Below are 19,797 nucleotides of genomic sequence, written 5' to 3' on the forward strand. Positions count from 1 at the left end.
CGGGCTGCACTGACAGCAACCATTGTATGCTATTCCTAGACAACCCATTTAAGACATTGGGGTAGAGCTGCATGATGCAGACTTACGGCAGCGGAGTTTCGGCTATGGATTTTGCAGCAATGCCACATGTTACATGCGGGTTTCTTGCAGATTTTGCTGGGAATTCGCCCTATAGATCACAAAGGGTGAAATCTGCAGCAGAAAATTACATTGGAACAGCTATCACCCAACTGCCGCAGCCAATCAGAGGCTGCAGCGGACAAATATCATTCTCGTGTGACATTAGATTAGTCACTACTCAGGATCATCATTTTCTCCACTCAAGATGGTTGGTGCCACCTGCTAGTCTCATTAATCTCGGCAACGATTCACAGCACTTCACACTGAACATTAACCAATATACAAAAATAAACCCTGGCCGTCTGACCACTAACTATACATCTTCATCCCTCACAGGCATATAGCTATCATATTACACATCATAAACTCAGTGCATTAGCCAGTCTTGGGTTTCAGCACTTACTCTTCCTTAGGCCTTGTTCACATTGGCGCTGTTTTCGCACATTAGAAGCGTGTAAAAAGAGCGCTTCTATAAGAACCAATGGTTTTCTATGAAGGAATCTTCGATGCACTAAGTACTCGCACCAATCAAAGATAGGACACGCGTGGCTATAATGCCCGCATCTAAGGTCCGTGCAGCGAGAAAAGATAGGACCTGATCTATCTTTGGTGCGAGCTGCGCAGGAGTTTCCAGAGACTCCTATGGGAGCAGGAGTCTATGGAAACTCCTGTGCAGGAAAAGATTTCTGCCGCCCAAGGGAAAACGCCGCTGCTTAGAGCGATACATTTAAAACCTGCTGCCCAGAAGCACATTTTAAATGTCCCGCTGTAAACTCCTGTTAGTCCCTGCTGGGCTGAGGGGACTCCCTGAGGGTTCCCTTAATCCCCGCGGGGACTAACAAGAAATTACAACGGGACATTTAAAAGGTCCTTCTGGGCAGCTGTTTTAAATGTCCTGCTGTAAGCAGCAGGGAATTCCTCCAGCCCTGCTGCTGGCCAATTCCCCAGCAGCGGATGGCAGTAAAGAGAGGGGGGCGAGGTTACAGGGCTTCCCCGAGAGTGTGGGAGAATAGGGCAGAGCTAGAGAGATTCACCATCTAGCCCCAGCCCTCTAGCACCGCCCCCTCTATATTTTCAATGGGGAATCCACCCTCTCTCTCTGCACTATAAAGGATATCCCTCGGGGATCCCCAGAGCAGGGAAAGAGAGTGGGGCTATAGGTTAATCCCCATAACAGGGAGAGAGAGCAGAGCTATGGGTTATAATCCCCCATAGCAGGGAGAGAGAGCAGAGCTATGGGTTATAATCCTCCATAGCAGGAAGAGAGAGCAGAACTATGGGTTATAATCCTCCATAGCAGGAAGAGAGAGCAGAACTATGGGTTATAATCCCCCATAGCAGGGAGAGAGAGCAGGGCTATGGGTTATAATCCCCCATAGCATGAAGAGAGAGCAGGGCTATGGGTTATAAACCCCCATAGCAGGGAGAGAGAGCAGGGCTATGGGCTATAAACCCCCATAGCAGGGAGAGAGAGCAGAACTATGGGTTATAAACCCCCATAGCAGGGAGAGAGAGCAGAACTATGGGTTATAAACCCCCATAGCAGGGAGAAAGAGCAGAACTATGGGTTATAAACCCCCATAGCAGGGAGAGAGATCAGAACTATGAGTTATAATCCCCCATAGCAGGGAGAGAGAGCAGGGCTATGGGTTATAATCCCCCATAGCAGGGAGAAAGAGCAGAACTATGGGTTATAATCCCCCATAGCAGGGAGAGAGCAGGGCTATGGGTTATAAACCCCCATAGCAGGGAGAGAGAGCAGGGCTATGGGTTATAAACCCCCATAGCAGGGAGAGAGAGCAGGGCTATGGGTTATAAACCCCCATAGCAGGGAGAGAGAGCAGGGCTATGGGTTATAAACCCCCATAGCAGGGAGAGAGAGCAGGGCTATGGGTTATAAACCCCCATAGCAGGGAGAGAGAGCAGGGCTATGGGTTATAAACCCCCATAGCAGGGAGAGAGAGCAGAACTATGGGTTATAAACCCCCATAGCAGGGAGAGAGAGCAGAACTATGGGTTATAAACCCCCATAGCAGGGAGAGAGATCAGAACTATGAGTTATAATCCCCCATAGCAAGGGGAGAGAGCAGAACTATGGGTTATAATCCCCCATAGCAGGGAGAGAGAGCAGAACTATGGGTTATAATCCCCCATAGCAGGGAGAAAGAGCAGAACTATGGGTTATAATCCCCCATAGCAGGGAGAGAGAGCAGGGCTATGGGTTATAAACCCCCATAGCAGGGAGAGAGAGCAGAACTATGGCTTATAATCCCCCATAGCAGGGAGAGAGAGCAGGGCTATGGGTTATAATCCTCCATAGCACGGAGAGAGAGCAGAACTATGGGTTATAATCCCCCATAGCAGGGAGAGAGAGCAGAACTATGGGTTATAATCCCCGATAGCAGGGAGAAAGAGCAGAACTATGGGTTATAATCCCCCATAGCAGGGAGAAAGAGCAGAACTATGGGTTATAATCCCCCATAGCAGGGAGAGAGAGCAGGGCTATGGGTTATAAACCCCCATAGCAGGGAGAGAGAGCAGAACTATGAGTTATAATCCCCCATAGCAAGGGGAGAGAGCAGAACTATGGGTTATAATCCCCCATAGCAGGGAGAGAGAGCAGAACTATGGGTTATAATCCCCCATAGCAGGGAGAAAGAGCAGAACTATGGGTCATAATCCCCCATAGCAGGGAGAGAGAGCAGGGCTATGGGTTATAAACCCCCATAGCAGGGAGAGAGAGCAGAACTATGGCTTATAATCCCCCATAGCAGGGAGAGAGAGCAGGGCTATGGGTTATAATCCTCCATAGCACGGAGAGAGAGCAGAACTATGGGTTATAATCCCCCATAGCAGGGAGAGAGAGCAGAACTATGGGTTATAATCCCCGATAGCAGGGAGAAAGAGCAGAACTATGGGTTATAATCCCCCATAGCAGGGAGAAAGAGCAGAACTATGGGTTATAATCCCCCATAGCAGGGAGAGAGAGCAGAACTATGGCTTATAATCCCCCACAGCATGGAGAGAGAGCAGGGCTACGGGTTATAATCCCCCACAGCATGGAGAGAGAGCAGGGCTACGGGTTATAATCCCCCACAGCATGGAGAGAGAGCAGGGCTACGGGTTATAATCCCCCACAGCATGGAGAGAGAGCAGGGCTACGGGTTATAATCCCCCACAGCATGGAGAGAGAGCAGGGCTACGGGTTATAATCCCCCACAGCATGGAGAGAGAGCAGGGCTACGGGTTATAATCCCCCACAGCATGGAGAGAGAGCAGGGCTACGGGTTATAATCCCCCACAGCATGGAGAGAGAGCAGGGCTACGGGTTATAATCCCCCACAGCATGGAGAGAGAGCAGGGCTACGGGTTATAATCCCCCACAGCATGGAGAGAGAGCAGGGCTACGGGTTATAATCCCCCACAGCATGGAGAGAGAGCAGAACTATGGGTTATAATCCTCCATAGCAGGGAGAAAGAGCAGAACTATGGGTTATAATCCCCCATAGCAGGGAGAAAGAGCAGAACTATGAGTTATAATCCCCCATAGCAGGGAGAGAGAGCAGGGCTATGGGTTATAAACCCCCATAGCAGGGAGAGAGAGCAGAACTATGGCTTATAATCCCCCACAGCATGGAGAGAGAGCAGGGCTACGGGTTATAATCCCCCACAGCATGGAGAGAGAGCAGGGCTACGGGTTATAATCCCCCACAGCATGGAGAGAGAGCAGGGCTACGGGTTATAATCCCCCACAGCATGGAGAGAGAGCAGGGCTACGGGTTATAATCCCCCACAGCATGGAGAGAGAGCAGGGCTACGGGTTATAATCCCCCACAGCATGGAGAGAGAGCAGGGCTACGGGTTATAATCCCCCACAGCATGGAGAGAGAGCAGGGCTACGGGTTATAATCCCCCACAGCATGGAGAGAGAGCAGGGCTACGGGTTATAATCCCCCACAGCATGGAGAGAGAGCAGGGCTACGGGTTATAATCCCCCACAGCATGGAGAGAGAGCAGGGCTACGGGTTATAATCCCCCACAGCATGGAGAGAGAGCAGGGCTACGGGTTATAATCCCCCACAGCATGGAGAGAGAGCAGGGCTACGGGTTATAATTACCCACAGCATGGAGAGAGAGCAGGGCTACGGGTTATAATCCCCCACAGCATGGAGAGAGAGCAGGGCTACGGGTTATAATCCCCCACAGCATGGAGAGAGAGCAGGGCTACGGGTTATAATCCCCCACAGCATGGAGAGAGAGCAGGGCTACGGGTTATAATCCCCCACAGCATGGAGAGAGAGCAGGGCTACGGGTTATAATCCCCCACAGCATGGAGAGAGAGCAGGGCTCTGGGTTATAATCCCCCATAGCATGGAGAGAGAGCAGGGCTCTGGGTTATAATCCCCCATAGCATGGAGAGAGAGCAGGGCTCTGGGTTATAATCCCCCATAGCATGGAGAGAGAGCAGGGCTACGGGTTATAATCCCCCATAGCATGGAGAGAGAGCAGGGCTCTGGGTTATAATCCCCCATAGCATGGAGAGAGAGCAGGGCTCTGGGTTATAATCTTCCATAGCATGGAGAGAGAGCAGGACTATGGTTTATAATCCTCCATAGCAGAGAGAGAGAGCAGGGCTATGTGTTATAATTCTCCATAGCAGGGAGAGAGAGCAGGGCTATGGGTTAATCCCCCATCGGAGGGAGACAGTGCTGGGCTACAGGGGATTAATCCATACCAGGGAGAGAGAGCGGGGCTATTGGGAAATCTTGAAGCCCTCTAAGGGATTCTTCTCTCTCTCCTCCTGGATTTTTTTCACCCACCTATACTGCACTAAAACAGCGCTTGTGTAAATGAGGCCTTCTAGACGTGGTGGCTTAATAACAATCTGTATACTTTGATAGATTGGACTTTTACAGACGTAGCAATACCAAATATGTTATTGTCTTTTATTGTTTGGGATCCCTGAACTCTGATCGAGAGATTTAAAAGAAGCTGTTAGAGCTGACAGCAGCATTTGAAGGGGTAACAGCAGCGATCATTGTCCTGTATAGAAGGACCCCAAGATATAGTAAAATCTAAACCTAAAAAATAGCCACAAAAGAAATGGAAAATGTAACAAAGAGTGAGGAGGATTCTCAGGACAGGAATCATCATGGAAGCTTTATAGCCTATGGGGTTCCTGTACTGATCAAGGTTCTGTGTTGCAAAAAAATGCCCCAAAACTCATAAGTTGACCATTGCACGAGCATTTTCCACATTCACCCACATACCGTGGATTTAAAGGGGTTGTTTAAAACTGCTGAGACCCCCAAAGATCAGCCGTAATCTGTAGGGAATCTGGCAGTGAGCGTTCAATGTCCCAGCAGTGCCCCCTCAGGTGAACTGATGCATTACACAGTTTCCAGTAAAATAAATGAGTTGTCTGCATAATGCATAGGCATATTGGGTCCTTCAGAGCAGGAGACGCTCTTTGCTGCCACTCACCATTTGCTTGGGTTATAGGTTCTTCTATGCTCTTACCTTTTGCAGGATAACCAGGTGTCAGGGGGTCTCCGGCTCCATTGAGATTCAGGACATTGCCACGTTGGACACCACCACCTGGCAGGTTCCATCCATCAGGATAGGGCTTCACACCCGGAGCACAGTAATCAGCCGGGTCGGAATACAGGATAATCCCCTTGGCTCCTGCTTTTATAGCATTTTTCACCTATGGGAACAAATTATTTCAGAAATCAATCAGATCGACACATTCAGGTGCTCCCAGGAAGTTGTTAGAGAACCCCCCCCCCCCCCCCCCCCCCCCCGCACCAACAGGTTGTACTTCATTATCTCACAATTTCTACTACCAGGTTCCTCACACTGCAGAAGACATTAGGAAAACCCTTTAGGCACGTTCTTGGCACAAAAAAGTGCAAGTAGCAATTTTCATAACCATTTGCTGTCTGCACCACCATTCTGCAATTTTTAAAAGGGGCGTGGCTTGTCAGTAGGGGTACGCCCACCCCGGACCGACATATTCATGTCTAATATATGCCAGAAACTAGATTACCATAAACAAACACCCGATTGGATCTGGCATACGCTTCCACGTAGGCACAGGGAGGAGGCAAGATGCGCCTAATATATAAAGAGACGTGCGCCTTTTTATGTATGAGGCGCATTGTCTGCTGATACAAATCGGTCATTGGAAATGACGGTCTCAATACATTTTCCCCATTGACTTTAAAGGGGTTTTCTGGCTTCTATTAATAAAGCCTAATCGACGTACACAGGAGAAAGTCTATTAGATAGTTGTAGAACTTATTTTTCACTTTGTTACCATTTTCAAGAGATCAGTTTGCTGTCAGTGAATGAGAGCACTTTATATTCAGACACATAACCCCTCTTTGTATAGCACACAGCGGCAAATACACTAATGTGCCGGAGGCCCAAACCTGTATATAGAACCAGCAAGTGAATACGCGTTTCGGGGTCGACCCCTTAGTCAGTTCAGCTAAACTAAACACGACAGGATGCCTGGGTGTTACACAATTCCAAAGCATCTCTTTCCTCCCCGTCTCCCTGCCACATATAAGACCTCTGGAACATCCAAAAACCTTTGGAATTGTTTTACCCCCCCCCCCTTCCCGAAATCCCGTGGTCTTTAATCCAGCCAAACTGACGAAGGGGCTCGACCCCGAAACGCATGTTCACTTGCTGGTTCTTTATGTTGGTAAATAGAAAAGAAGCGCTTTCACTATCACATCTTAGCTCAGAGTGCTGCGCCTTCACCACATTCTCTTTCGCTATACCCACACCCACCTTGGTGGAGCATTATCTGGTTGGCAGCACCTCCATCATTCGAAACACTTTATACTCCGGAACTATTTCACCACTCTTACTAGGTCTTGTTCCATCCTCCTTTTTTATCTTTGTTACGCACATTAACCTGTATATAGTTAGTCCTGCCCTCATCTGAGAGGTAGATACAATTGTATCCAGTCTAGACAATGCTCTGTGGGCTGAACAGCCTGAACTCCAGACTGATACATTGTAGGAAACTACCAGAGAAATCTGTGGAGTTGTTGCTTATGTATTAAGCTCACAGAGCATTATCCAGACTGGATACAATGGTATCCACTTCTCTGCCGAGATCAGGATCAGTTATTTACAATGCATCAGTCTGCAGTCTAAGGTGTTTAGCTCACAGAGCATTGTCTAGATTGGATACAATTGTATCCACTTCTCAGCAGAGAGCAGGAATAGTTATGTACAAGGTATCAATCTGCATTTCAGGCTGGTTAGCTCACAGAGCATTGTCTGAGAGCAGGGTTAGCTATGTACAATGCATTAATCTAATGTATAGACAGTTTAGCTCACAGAGGATTGTCTACACTGGATACAAATGTATCCACTTCTCAGCAGAGAGCACAGCTAGCTATGTACGGGATTACTTCCTGTGGCTGTATAGAGGTGTGCTCGTTAGCCGTCAGCAAACACACAGATGTAACAAACATTAGTTTGACATATAATGTGTTAAATTAACTTAACTACAATGTACTTCAATGCAATAAATTAAGGCATTGTGTTGCGCCAGTCATCTTAACAATTGCTACAATCGGTATATCTTGAAACTGGTGAGGAATTAAAACACGAAGTATATTAGAAAGTTGTAGAACTTTTCACTATGTAGCCAGTTGTGCATATTCATTTGGATATTCATTAACAACATAGAACCACTGGACCAGCTAATTCCTAACCAAGCAAATGTGCTGACGGGCTTCTCCTCTGCCTCCTACAAGTGCTGACACAGCTGGGGGCTCGGCTGAGGGACTCCTAAAACATTCCAGGAGTAATTAGCCAAGTAGATCCAATAGTCCTACATATGGAGTCTTGGTAGAGTCATCAATAAATCAAGTGCTGAGATCTTTCATCTGGTCCAAGGTACACAGGGACAAATGTAAGGGTGCATAGTTCATGGTGGAAGGAGGGAAAATAAATTAGGTTTCTACATGCATTCCCAAATATCTAGTGGGGGCTCTGGAAAAAGAGGTATTGAGTAGGGTTCCAGGATTTGAGCAAACTGACATTTTCATGAATATTATGTCCACTAAATGGGTTATCTGCCTAATAAAGTTCCCTCTACGGTAAGTGATCATCAGTTGTAATCTACAGAGAAACTCAGAAGTAAATGTTCAATTTTTCTACAGCTCCACCAGAGGAGAAATGAGGCATTACATGGTAACCATCCACATCAATGGGTTGTCTGTGTAATGCAGGACAGGACCAGTCCTCCAAAGTGAAGGAAGCTCTTTATCGCTGCTGAATGGAGTAGGGTCTTCAATGTGGGACCCCCATCTATGAAGACAAAATGCCCTAAAATGAATGTGACCACCACAGTGTAATGTTGGTGTATATGCATATATTGTGTATGAACAGGTGTCTATTCTAGGCATGTCTATATTACTACACTCATTGTCAAAAAACAATCCCTCCCCCCTAGAAGTTGTCTAAATCAAATGTAACTTTCTCTGTGTGATTGTAACAGTGATATAAGTAAGGGATTACAATATCAGAGCAAAAGGGTCATTTATTGTGGAGAACTGACCCCTTGTAGGGAGGCTCTAGTACCCTGTTGTACCGCCTCTAGCTTGGATACAAGATGTGATACGGGTGGGCATGGAGGCTTTAGTACCCTGTTGTACCGCCTCTAGCTTGGATGCAAGATGTGATACGGGTGGGCATGGAGGCTCTAGTACCCTTGAGAAAGTACAGGCTCATAAAATGGAAGAATCTGTCTCAAAATGGCCGCTAGATACAAAATGGAGCATTATAAGATGTAAATAAGCTTGTGTGTAGTGAAACAATTATTCAAGCAGAAATAACTTTACAGCAGTATATTCGGTGCAATGCGTAATGATGTGTCTCTCTCTGTTCTTTTTCATGAGAACCAAGTCTGGACAACAGTTCTTATCAGGAAAAGTCCTCCCACACCTGCGGAGAAACTTGGACAAGGGAACTGACTGTACTACAGCGAGTTGAATAACAAAGGGAGGACCAGGGAGGACGAGATAACGCTGAAGCTTGAGAACATAAATATATTCTCACTAAACAGTGCATGATTCTAATGTTTTTTCTAACCCAATGAGATTAACCCCCGTGACTAATGACGTATTCATTTTCTGTATTAGAACTATAGTCAGTCAATAAACTTTTCAGTGTGTATGCGCCTTAAGCAGAGTGGGCTGTATATACTTGCCGCGGCCCATCTCTACATATCTGTGAGAGCTAATTACTATAAATCATAGTTTTTGGCCTCTCTGATGCATCCAGGTATGAACTAATTTGGAACCCAAGGCTTGAAAGGTTAATGTGACCGGTCATGTGTAACGGTCCTTAACAGTTGGCGTAGTCGGCAGGATTTACTGATTGACTCTTGTGTCACTCATCGGACGACGATATCGGACTGGGAGGACATATATCCACTGTGCAAAACCAGAGGACTGATCAACCTCACACACAGCCCGGTAAGTGTCATATTTATCATATGATGTCTGCCGTTGGTCTGTTTTGGCTCAGTTGATTGACAGACTCCTAGGTCAGTCGGATGTTTGATGTTTGACATCATAGTTGTCATCGGTAAAGAAGTTTACCTCAGGTCTTGGGTGGTCTATGACACCAGGGGACAGAATCTTTTAGGACGTTATAAATTGTATTATCGAGCATACTTCTCAGGGACTTCAGATCCCGGTTGAGAGACGGCTTCGAGGGTTTAGTTTATCGAGCATACTTCTCAGGGACATCAGATCCCGGTTGAGAGACGGCTTCGAGGTTTAGTTTATTGAGCATACTTCTCAGGGAGTGATTGAGCAGACGGCATCGGACGTGACAAGTACAATCACGTGATTGAGCATACGGCTTCGGACTCCCGGTTGAGAGACGGCTCAGAGTTTAGTTTTGGAACATGTTTAAATTAAGGTACCTGACAGTGGTCTGTTTGATCCTGTCCACTTGGTGTCATGTAGAGGAGGGAAGGAGTATGTGAAGAAAGTCAAGAAGTTATGTGAAACTGTTGGTATAGTCACTGAGCAAAAGGCTCAGGCACTTAGAGATATACTTCCCAATGTGTCATTGAGCATAAGGCTACAGGCATACCAGGGTCTCAGGCAGTTGTATATACTTATAATTAGGCCGTTGTGATATACGATGTTTAAATTGTTAAGAAGAAGACTGTAGATGATGGTCTTTTGGATCCTGTCCAGTTGGTTGTATATAGAGAGGAGTTGAAAAATGCAGATTCAAGATGGCGATTATTCATATGCCTTGAGTTGAAGACAAAGGAAGGCAGTCCTTCACCATGATGTTTTTCTCCCCTTGTCCTGCCCCTAGATGGCCGTGTTGTTATTGGGGCCAATACCAGTCGTTATATCTTGATACGTGTCTAGTATGTAGTATTCCTGGACCCTCCCGTCACCATCGCCCAGTCAGGCCACGCCTTCGGTGGCCATTTCAGTGCCAGCCATAGCCCAGCGGCCATTTTAGCATCTGTTGTAACAATACCTTCAGCTGCCGCTCAGACGTCATCTTAGCTCCGCAGCAGAAATGAGCTGGCCTCTGACCTCCCATCTATGTATGTTTTTACCCAGCATACCAATTCTTTGAACTGCAATGACGAGTGCCGTTTCTGAATTTTGCATAGAAACATTCAAGTCCCCTCATCCCGCCTGCAAATAGCCTCCTCCCGATTATCTGTTCTGCAGTCTGTGTTTAGCACCCCCATCCCAAGTAGGTCTGTGCTTAAAATTGCCCACAAATGTAGTTGTCGCAAGGAGGAACCTGGGGGCGAGTTCAGGCAGAATCTGTGATCTATGTGACAATTTGTATGTCTTAAGGTCCCAACATTGTGTCATTGCTGTAGGTGTTGTCCGTTCCTCATAAGTCAGATACTGCTGAGAAGAAAGGTCGGAAGGAGAGGGTCAGTGTGTGATAATATATATAGATATATAAATATAAAGGAGTACATAGAGGGTTAATGCTTGATCTATGAGAAGCCGCAGCTAGACCGGAGCAGGTCTCCAATCTCCCCCCTTCCCTTTGTTTTTCTCTTCGCTCTAATCTTTGGCCTTGAGAGTTAGAGCGGAGAACACTGGACAATTAATTAAGTTTGCTTGACTAGAATAGAACCCAAAATGAATCCAGTGAATATTAGTTTTGCTGTTCTTTGTGTAAATGTCAGTTCTGTAACTGGTCGGACGTGTGCATAATTGCTAAATGTGTGTTCCTTTTATGGGGAATATTAGTGTTGTGGAATCTGTTGTACATCTCTAGTATTACAGACAGTTAAAGTTTGACTGTTTCCAGGGAGAGGTGGTAGTGATTGAATGCATTTGTTTGCAAGATGAGGACAGTTGCATCATACGCGTTACGTCCTGTGTGAACTCTTACTAACATTTGAATGAGAGAGACAGACTTGACCGCATGGATGGATGAGAGTTAATGACCCGTGTTCAGACTATGATAAATGTAGGATGTGTGATGCAGATATTGACTGGGGATACGAGTTTTTCTCCCCCCCCCCCTCTGCATATGCAGACTGTGGGATTTTCAATGTGGATAGATGTTTGTGGAGTATTCATGTCTCTATTGTTGGCACTGGTGTCTTGCAGGCCTTGTCTGCGTCCACCAAGTTCCCACCGGATGGATCAGTGCGGGTTGAGACCTCGGGTGCCGGTTCAGAAGAGTTTTGTGGACTGGCTGCTCCGGCAGACACCTCTCTTTTTCCAGTCCAGAAAGGATGCTGAGGGGTCAGCCAGGCACCTGCCGCATGTGGGTGCTGTGTGCTGTCGGCACTGTGTGATGTGGGTGCTGTGTGCTGATGGGGTGTCAGTCTGCCGCCTACCGCATGTGGGTGCTGTGTGCTGATGATCTGGAGGCCAGCCAACAGGCCACAATTTCGCTGTTGGTTTTTCTTGCAGAGAATGTCTGTGAAGCCTCTGGGGACAAACTCCAGTTCTGCAGGGCTGGGGTTGTTCTCCTGGGTCACTGTTTGGGCCAGGGAGCTGGACATCTGACATGGGAACGGGGGGCTGCTGTCCCGGCCATGCCTGTGCCTGTGTGCGTTGCCAGACCCCGCACCTTTCTGGGCCTTGTTTCATGCTGCCGACCATGGATGCGCTCGGTTTCCCTACTTGTGCAGCCACTCTATGACTGTCTTTTGATTGTTCTTTTCTCTCTCACCTCTGGGGCAGCTCCCTCGTGTGTTTGTGCGGTGGCAGCAGTACAGGCAATGGTTAACAAATCTTCGGAGTTGGTATTGAACTAACTCCCCCTAGTGGTCCTCACCCCCCCATGACATCCGGAGCGTATACACGCAAGTGCAACCCAAGCACTTATTTCTGGCCCGTCAAATCCAGCTACAATGTGCTCTTGTCATTCTTCTCACTGTTGCTACTACTTTGAACTCGGTTACTCTCCCAATTAAGTATCCTAGTTCAAAAGGGGGGGGAGAGAAGATATAGGTGATCTAGGTATTGCAGGTCAGCTATTTTTAAATTTTTAATTTTTTCTTTTTCCTTTTTACAATAAGGTTATTATCTATTTGAAATAGAATACCAGCCTGATTGTTTAGCGGTAATTTGTGAAAGGGGTTTCAAAAGTGCCAATTCAGCTGGCAGAAACTGAACCGCTTGAGGTAATGTTTAAAGGGTCACGATACCTCACTCGTTTCCTTATGCTGGAAGGTCCTGAAAGCATATTGAGAATTGCGTGATGGGACCCTTGGGATGTTGTATCAAACTTCACCCGTCCGGTGAGGCTCGTATACACCCCGGGTCTGAAAGTCACCCGACCTTCTGTCGGATGGCAGCAGACCAAGCGACACCTCTCCCCGTCCTCACTCTTACGCACACAGAGGACCAAGCTCTTAGCCCCCTTGATCCGTCAGTACCCCCTGGCACATGTCCAGGAAGATGCAATTGCAGACACTGTCTCTTCTTTATGTTAACTTAAAGCCCTTAAGAAATGTGTCTTCCCAGCCAATACCCCTTTTGTTCCCCGTTAAAGAGAAAGAGTTTGAAAGGGCCAGTCAGACTGTCAGTAATTGTTTGCATTTATTTTCAGAGGAAAGCAGTACTGTTGGACAGTGCTGCCATAAGGGGCACAGAATAGCCCAAAACCAGTTTACCAGATGCATGAAGCTGATATTAGACGCCTGGCCAATTCCCGAGGGCACCACCCTCTTGTAATATGTTGATGATTTACTTTTTTTTTTATGTACTCCTGACCCAAATAGTTTCCTCAATGTATCACTAAGCCTTTTGTGTTTCCTCCATCAAGAATAGAAAAGCTGTAAGTTTACTAATGGAAGCCATCATGTTGCCAGAACAGGTGGCCATAATAAATGTTAACTGAAAGCCCTTGTAAATAATGCATATTCTGAGTTGTTTTTGTAGATGGTACCAGGGTGATTGACGACTCCACGCTGGATATGCAGTGATCACGCGACAAGATGTCCTAAAAGCAGAATGTCTCCGCATGTCCCAGGACAGGAAGCGGAGTTACAGGCCCTCGCTGAGGCGTGTGGAGTGGTAGAAGGTAAGACGGCAAACATTTACACTGACTCCCGGTATGCATTTGGCATAGCTCATGACTGCGGCCTAACATGGAAGGCCAGACAGCTTGTTACCTCAGCAGGACAGCCAATTGAGAATGGTGCAGCGGTGACAAAGTGGAAAGCTCACACCAATTCCTACAGCAGAGAAGCAAGAGGCAACGCCATCACAAACCACACAGTGAAGGCAACGGCCCTGAAGCCGTGGAAGAAAAGAAGAATTTAACAATAATTTTGGACTTTGATATAAACCTTGGACTTTGAATTACTTTGATATGCTAAAGACTTTACAGTTACAAGCCAGCAATGAAGAAAAAGACAAATGGACTAAATATGGAAGCAGCAGAAATGGGACGGTGAACAGTCAACAGAACTTGCCCACCACGGTCCCTGTGTCCCATGATGGCCCAGCGAATGCATGAAAAGACACACCTACTGGGGGTCCAGAAGTCCGCCTTGAGGTCGTGTCCTCTGGCCTGCTCCGTCGCCTCCGGTGCCGTCCGACATGGCGTGCCCACAAAGGTCTTTCTGACTTTATTCCTGGTGATGTCGCCTCCTGTGGCTAGAAATGCGCTGACGCCAAAATCTGCGAACTGCACTGAGCCGTCTTCACCCAGGGGGATGTTTCCAGCCTTAACATCCCTGTAGATCTGGCCGTTCTTATGCAGGTACTCCAGGCCTTCTAGCACCTCCTTCAGCATGGTGGCGATGCTTGCCTCATCCAGCACCCCGTTCAAAGCAGCAATGATGTCGACGCTTGAACAAGGACGGGTGGCTCCTGGGTTTCCTGTAGTTGCTGCATCATCACTTGTCCAATTTTGCATGATCTTTGCCGTAAGCAACAGGGCAGAAGTAAATTTGCCACATAACACTTGCCTAGACCACTCTACCCATTTCAGGGATTGCAAATTGGCTACACTCAGCTCCCACTTGTTGGGAAGCATGAATATGTGCTTGTTGTTGTTGATGTCTTTTCAGGTTGGAGACCTACCCTGTTACCAAAGTAAATAAGCAGGTAACCGTATAGAAGCTCATGAATGAGGTAATCCGCAGATACGGGGTACCGGAAGTGATTGAGTCTAACAAAGGTACAAATGTCACAGAATAATGCAATACATCATGTCTGCTTTGGGTATATTCCAGGCTTTTCACACACCCTACCGTCCACGGAGTAGTGGGAAACGGGCAAATCTTGAATTGAGTGTCTTCCATTAGTTTTTCTTTTTTTCCGGAGGGTACATGCCACAGTAGCCAAGTTTAGGAAATGATTCTCTTGTTAATTTTGTCATAGGTCTCTCCAAGAAATTGTCAATAACGCATTCTGTGGTCTCTGCTTCTCTCTCAGGTCCTACAGACGAGCGTCACAATCTGAAACCAGGTGGCAGGTTTGATCCACATGTGTATATATATAGATGCAATCAGAGTGCCAAGGGGGGTGCCAGATGAGTTTAAAGCCAGGGATCAAGTTAAGGCCGGATTTGAGTCCCTGTTTGGAATAGTAACCATCAATAAGAATGTTTGTATATATATTACAACTAACAAAGGTTCGTGAACTATACAAGAGATGCACTTCAAGGGCTTGCTGATCAGTTGGGCCCCACGGCCACCATGGCTTTCCGGAACCGAGTGGCTCTGGATATGATGCTAGCCGAGAACGGTGGTGTTTGTAAAATGATTGGTGAAAACTTGCTGTACAAATATTCCAGATAACACAGGGCCCACAGGTAAAGTGACTATCGCAATAAAGAAATTGGCCACATTGTCAGAAGAGCTGAAACGTAATTCTGGGATAACTAACCCCTGGGATGAGTGGTTTGTATGGACCGGACAATGGAAACAATTCTTGGTGTAGATACGAATAGGGATTCTGGTTACTCTTATCATACTCCTGCTACTTTCTGTCTGTATTGTGCCCTGCATGAGACGCTCCTGTGCTAGGCTTACAGACCAGATGGTGCCTGTTGCTCCCGTGTATGTTGATGCGGAAACCCCAGGCAATGGCTATATGCCTATAATACAACAGAGCGATTTGTCCCCTTATGGATCTGTCTCAGCAGAAGCAGGGGTGACCACTCTAGTCTCCCAGCCATTAGAATAGAGTAGTATGTATGTTGTAGATCCCTTCTGTGTCCATCAGGTCTTCGCGTTTAGTTAGTTAGGATTAGTTGTCGGGGAAGGGATTAGCCCTTGGACAGCTGACCAACAATGATAGGTAGGGCATAGATCATAAACTAGAGCTAGGGAAAGCAAACCTTACCCCGCCCAGTAGAAGTTATAAAGTATCGTTTATTTTGAGACAGTTTCTAGGGGGAATTGAGAAAGTACAGGCTCATAAAATGGAAGAATCTGTCTCAAAATGGCCGCTAGATACAAAATGGAGCATTATAAGATGTAAATAAGCTTGTGTGTAGTGAAACAATTATTCAAGCAGAAATAACTTTACAGCAGTATATTCGGTGCAATGCGTAATGATGTGTCTCTCTCTGTTCTTTTTCATGAGAACCAAGTCTGGACAACAGTTCTTATCAGGAAAAGTCCTCCCACACCTGCGGAGAAACTTGGACAAGGGAACTGACTGTACTACAGCGAGTTGAATAACAAAGGGAGGACCAGGGAGGACGAGATAACGCTGAAGCTTGAGAACATAAATATATTCTCACTAAACAGTGCATGATTCTAATGTTTTTTCTAACCCAATGAGATTAACCCCCGTGACTAATGACGTATTCATTTTCTGTATTAGAACTATAGTCAGTCAATAAACTTTTCAGTGTGTACGCGCCTTAAGCAGAGTGGGCTGTATATACTTGCCGCGGCCCATCTCTACATATCTGTGAGAGCTAATTACTATAAATCATAGTTTTTGGCCTCTCTGATGCATCCAGGTATGAACTAATTTGGAACCCAAGGCTTGAAAGGTTAATGTGACCGGTCATGTGTAACGGTCCTTAACACCCTGTTGTACCGCCTCTAGCTTGGATACAAGATGTGATTTGGGTGGGAATGGAGGCTCTAGTACCCTGTTGTACCACCTCTAGCTTGGATACAAGATGTGATATGGGCAGGCATGGAGGCTCTAGTACCCTGTTGTACCGCCTCTAGCTTAGATACCAGATGTGATATGGGTGGGCATGGAGGCTCTAGTACCCTGTTGTACCGCCTCTGGCTTGGATACAAGATGTGATACAGGCTGGCATGGAGGCTCTAGTACCTTGTTGGGTCACCTCTAATTTGGATGCAAGATGTGAAACGGGCAGGCATGGAGGCTCTAGTACCCTGTTGTACCGCCTCTAGCTTAGATACAAGATGTTATACAGGTGGGCATGGAGGCTCTAGTATTCTGTTGTACCGCCGTATAGTTTAAATACAAGATATGATTCAGGTGGGCATGGAGACTAGTACCCTGTTGGACTGCCTCTAGCTTAGATACAAGATCTGATACAGATGGGCATGGAGACTCTAGTACCCTGTTGGACTGCCTCTAGCTTGGATACAAGATGTGATACAGATGGGCATGGAGGCATACAGTTTCCATATGATGTCTTGTGGCATGTCGCTCTACATTTGTTGTAACTGAGCCTCTAGATGGTGCAAACTAAAAGGCTGTCGAAGATGGTCCCATACATGTTCTATTGGTGATAAATCTGGTCACCAGGCAGCCACAGAAGTGTGACAATGTTGTGGGGGCTCCTGTGACCCCCTTGTGTGCGGCCGAGCATTATCCTGCTGCCCCTTGGAAGCCGCCATGAGAGGAACACATGTGGCTGCAGGATGTCCTGAACATATCACTGAGCTGTCATTGTCCCTTGTACCACTACTAGGGGTGACCAACTGTCATATGTGATGGCCTCCCAGACTATTACCCCAGTAGGGGGCAGTGTGTCGCTCCACAGCAAAGATCAGGTTGGGGCGCTCACCCTGAGGTCTCCAGGCATTAATACAGTGGTTGTCAGCGCCCAAACTAAACCTGGTTTAATCGTTGAAGACAACTCGGTTCCACTCCGTATCAGTCCAGTTTTGCTTATGACACCCACCGTCGCCACTGAAATCAGAGGCGACGGTGGGTGTCAAAGTCAGTACATGCAATGGGCGCGGTGAGACCAAATGTCCTTCAGCCAAGTGCCTGGAGATGGTTCCGACAGACACAGGGGTGTAACAATGTTGCCTCCTGTTTCTGAATGGTGGACAATGAAACAGTTGGAGCTACTCGTACTTGTCGGAGGATCAGACTTTCCTCTTTACTGGTGGTCTGTCAAGGGCGTCCTGAGCCCGGTCACCTTGTGTTCCTTCACACATCTACTGGTCCCAACACCTCCTAACAGTCTGGTTAGACGCTCCTCTCTACTGGTGGTCTGTCAGGGGGTCCTGACCCTGGTCACCTTGCATGCCCTCACCCATCCACTGGTCCCAACACCTCCTAACAGTCTGTTCAGAACGACCCGGTGGGGGACAATTCATGGATACGACCCTCCAGCTTCTCACACCCCTATAATGCGCCCCTCTCAGACTCTGGTAACGGGGTGAAATCTCTTCTCTGCGTTGTAGAGGCGTCTAGTGATCAACAAGCTCTACACAAGCAGAAGAAGAGGTCACTACACACAAGGAGTCTCCGAGAGCCAAGGGGGGAACCACTTTTTCAAGACCATTCATCTAATCACCACAACTCTCATCATTACATATCTGCCTGAGATGGAACTGCAGGACGAGTTTTGCAAGAAAACAACTTCTTCTAGGGGCGCAATCGTTTTGACAAAGACTGTAGAGTGTTCATTTACTAAATCTGTATGGATCTATGAAGGTGCGGACATTTGTGCTCTGAGCTTTCTGCCTGGCATGAAACAGAGAATAAAAGTCAGAGGAAATCTGCAACATTGCAAAAAATGTTTTATCTTTGTGGTTTCCTTCCGTGATTGTAACACAAGCTATATTGTGAAGTAGGAGAAGTTTTTTTCTACATTGGGCATCTGTGCATTAAATACTTAAGATGCCATCAAGGAAGTATGGGGGTTCTGTGAGGAGTAGAGTGGCTGTACAGAAGGAAGACAAAGGAAAGAGGGTGAGCAGCTGCATCCAGAAACAGGGCATTAATGCAACCCGCAGAGCATAGCAACAGGTGAGCACTACAGAGTGTAGTGTGGGTTAGGCAGGTATAAGACCGGTTTCACACGGGTGACAAAGTTTCGTGTTATGCACCCGACTTGCGAGGTTTTGTAGCCCACATTTCCCTATGGAGCCTTCCTCTCTGTTGCATCACATTGCACAAAAACCCGATTTTAGTGTGATGCAACTTTGACAGTAGGAAATCCTACTGTCAAAGCCCTAAACTAAGTCCATCACCTAAGACGCGCTGTCCGGCTTCGGCCTGTCTTCTTTCCGGTCCCCAGCACTGATCTTCAGCATCTCTTCTGGCCGGGAATTGGAAAATCCCCACCTCCAGGAAGTGCTGCCTCTGATTGGCTGAGGGTTGCCAATCAGAAGCAGTGCTGGCTGGATTCATTAGCTGTGATTGATTCACCGAGCACTGGCTTGGATTGGCTGAGTGAGACAGTGCTCAGCCAACCAGAGGCAGCGCTTCCTGGAGGCGGGGATTTTCCAGTCCCCGACTTGAAGAGATGCTAAAGACCAGCGCCTGGGAGAAGCTGTGTCGGAGCTGACAGCGCATCTAGGTGATGTTTTGTTTTGTTTTGTTTTAATTCTGCAGCTAGGGCTTACTTTCAAGGTAGGGCTTATTTTTCAAGCCCCCTTCCCCCTGAAAATCCTCGCATTTGGTGCTACAAATTTGCACGACTTTGTAGCACCACAAAATCACAGTATCGCAGTGATATTGCACGTACCACCAGATGCGATATCGCTGCGATTTTCTCATGTCGATATCGTGTGGCCCATGTGAAACAAGCTTTAGTATGTTTTGAAAAACATAAAAAGTGGTGGCAGGGAGAGGAGGGAGCTTTCAGTATTCTGTCTTGTGTGAAAGGTCCCCAATACACTTTGCACTGGGCCCAACAAGATGTTCAAACGGCCCTGTCTCCATAGACTTTTAAGAGACAATCACAAATAAACCAAAACGCCTGCATTATATAAATATAGAA

At 46.9% G+C, this 19,797-nt stretch overlaps 1 protein-coding gene across 1 annotated transcript in view; it reads right to left on the reverse strand.

Moving 5' to 3' along the window:
- LOC136588095 (N-acetylated-alpha-linked acidic dipeptidase 2-like) overlaps positions 1–19,797 on the reverse strand; it is an 88,395-nt gene that overhangs the window by 46,898 nt on the left and 21,700 nt on the right. Inside the window, exon 6 of the mRNA XM_066587051.1 lies at positions 5,641–5,827. Within this exon, the coding sequence (XP_066443148.1) occupies positions 5,641–5,827 (187 nt within the window). The remainder of the gene's footprint in view (positions 1–5,640; positions 5,828–19,797) is intronic.

This window comes from Eleutherodactylus coqui, chromosome 1 (assembly GCF_035609145.1).
Source record: "Eleutherodactylus coqui strain aEleCoq1 chromosome 1, aEleCoq1.hap1, whole genome shotgun sequence".
In the NCBI taxonomy this organism is placed as follows: domain Eukaryota; kingdom Metazoa; phylum Chordata; class Amphibia; order Anura; family Eleutherodactylidae; genus Eleutherodactylus; species Eleutherodactylus coqui.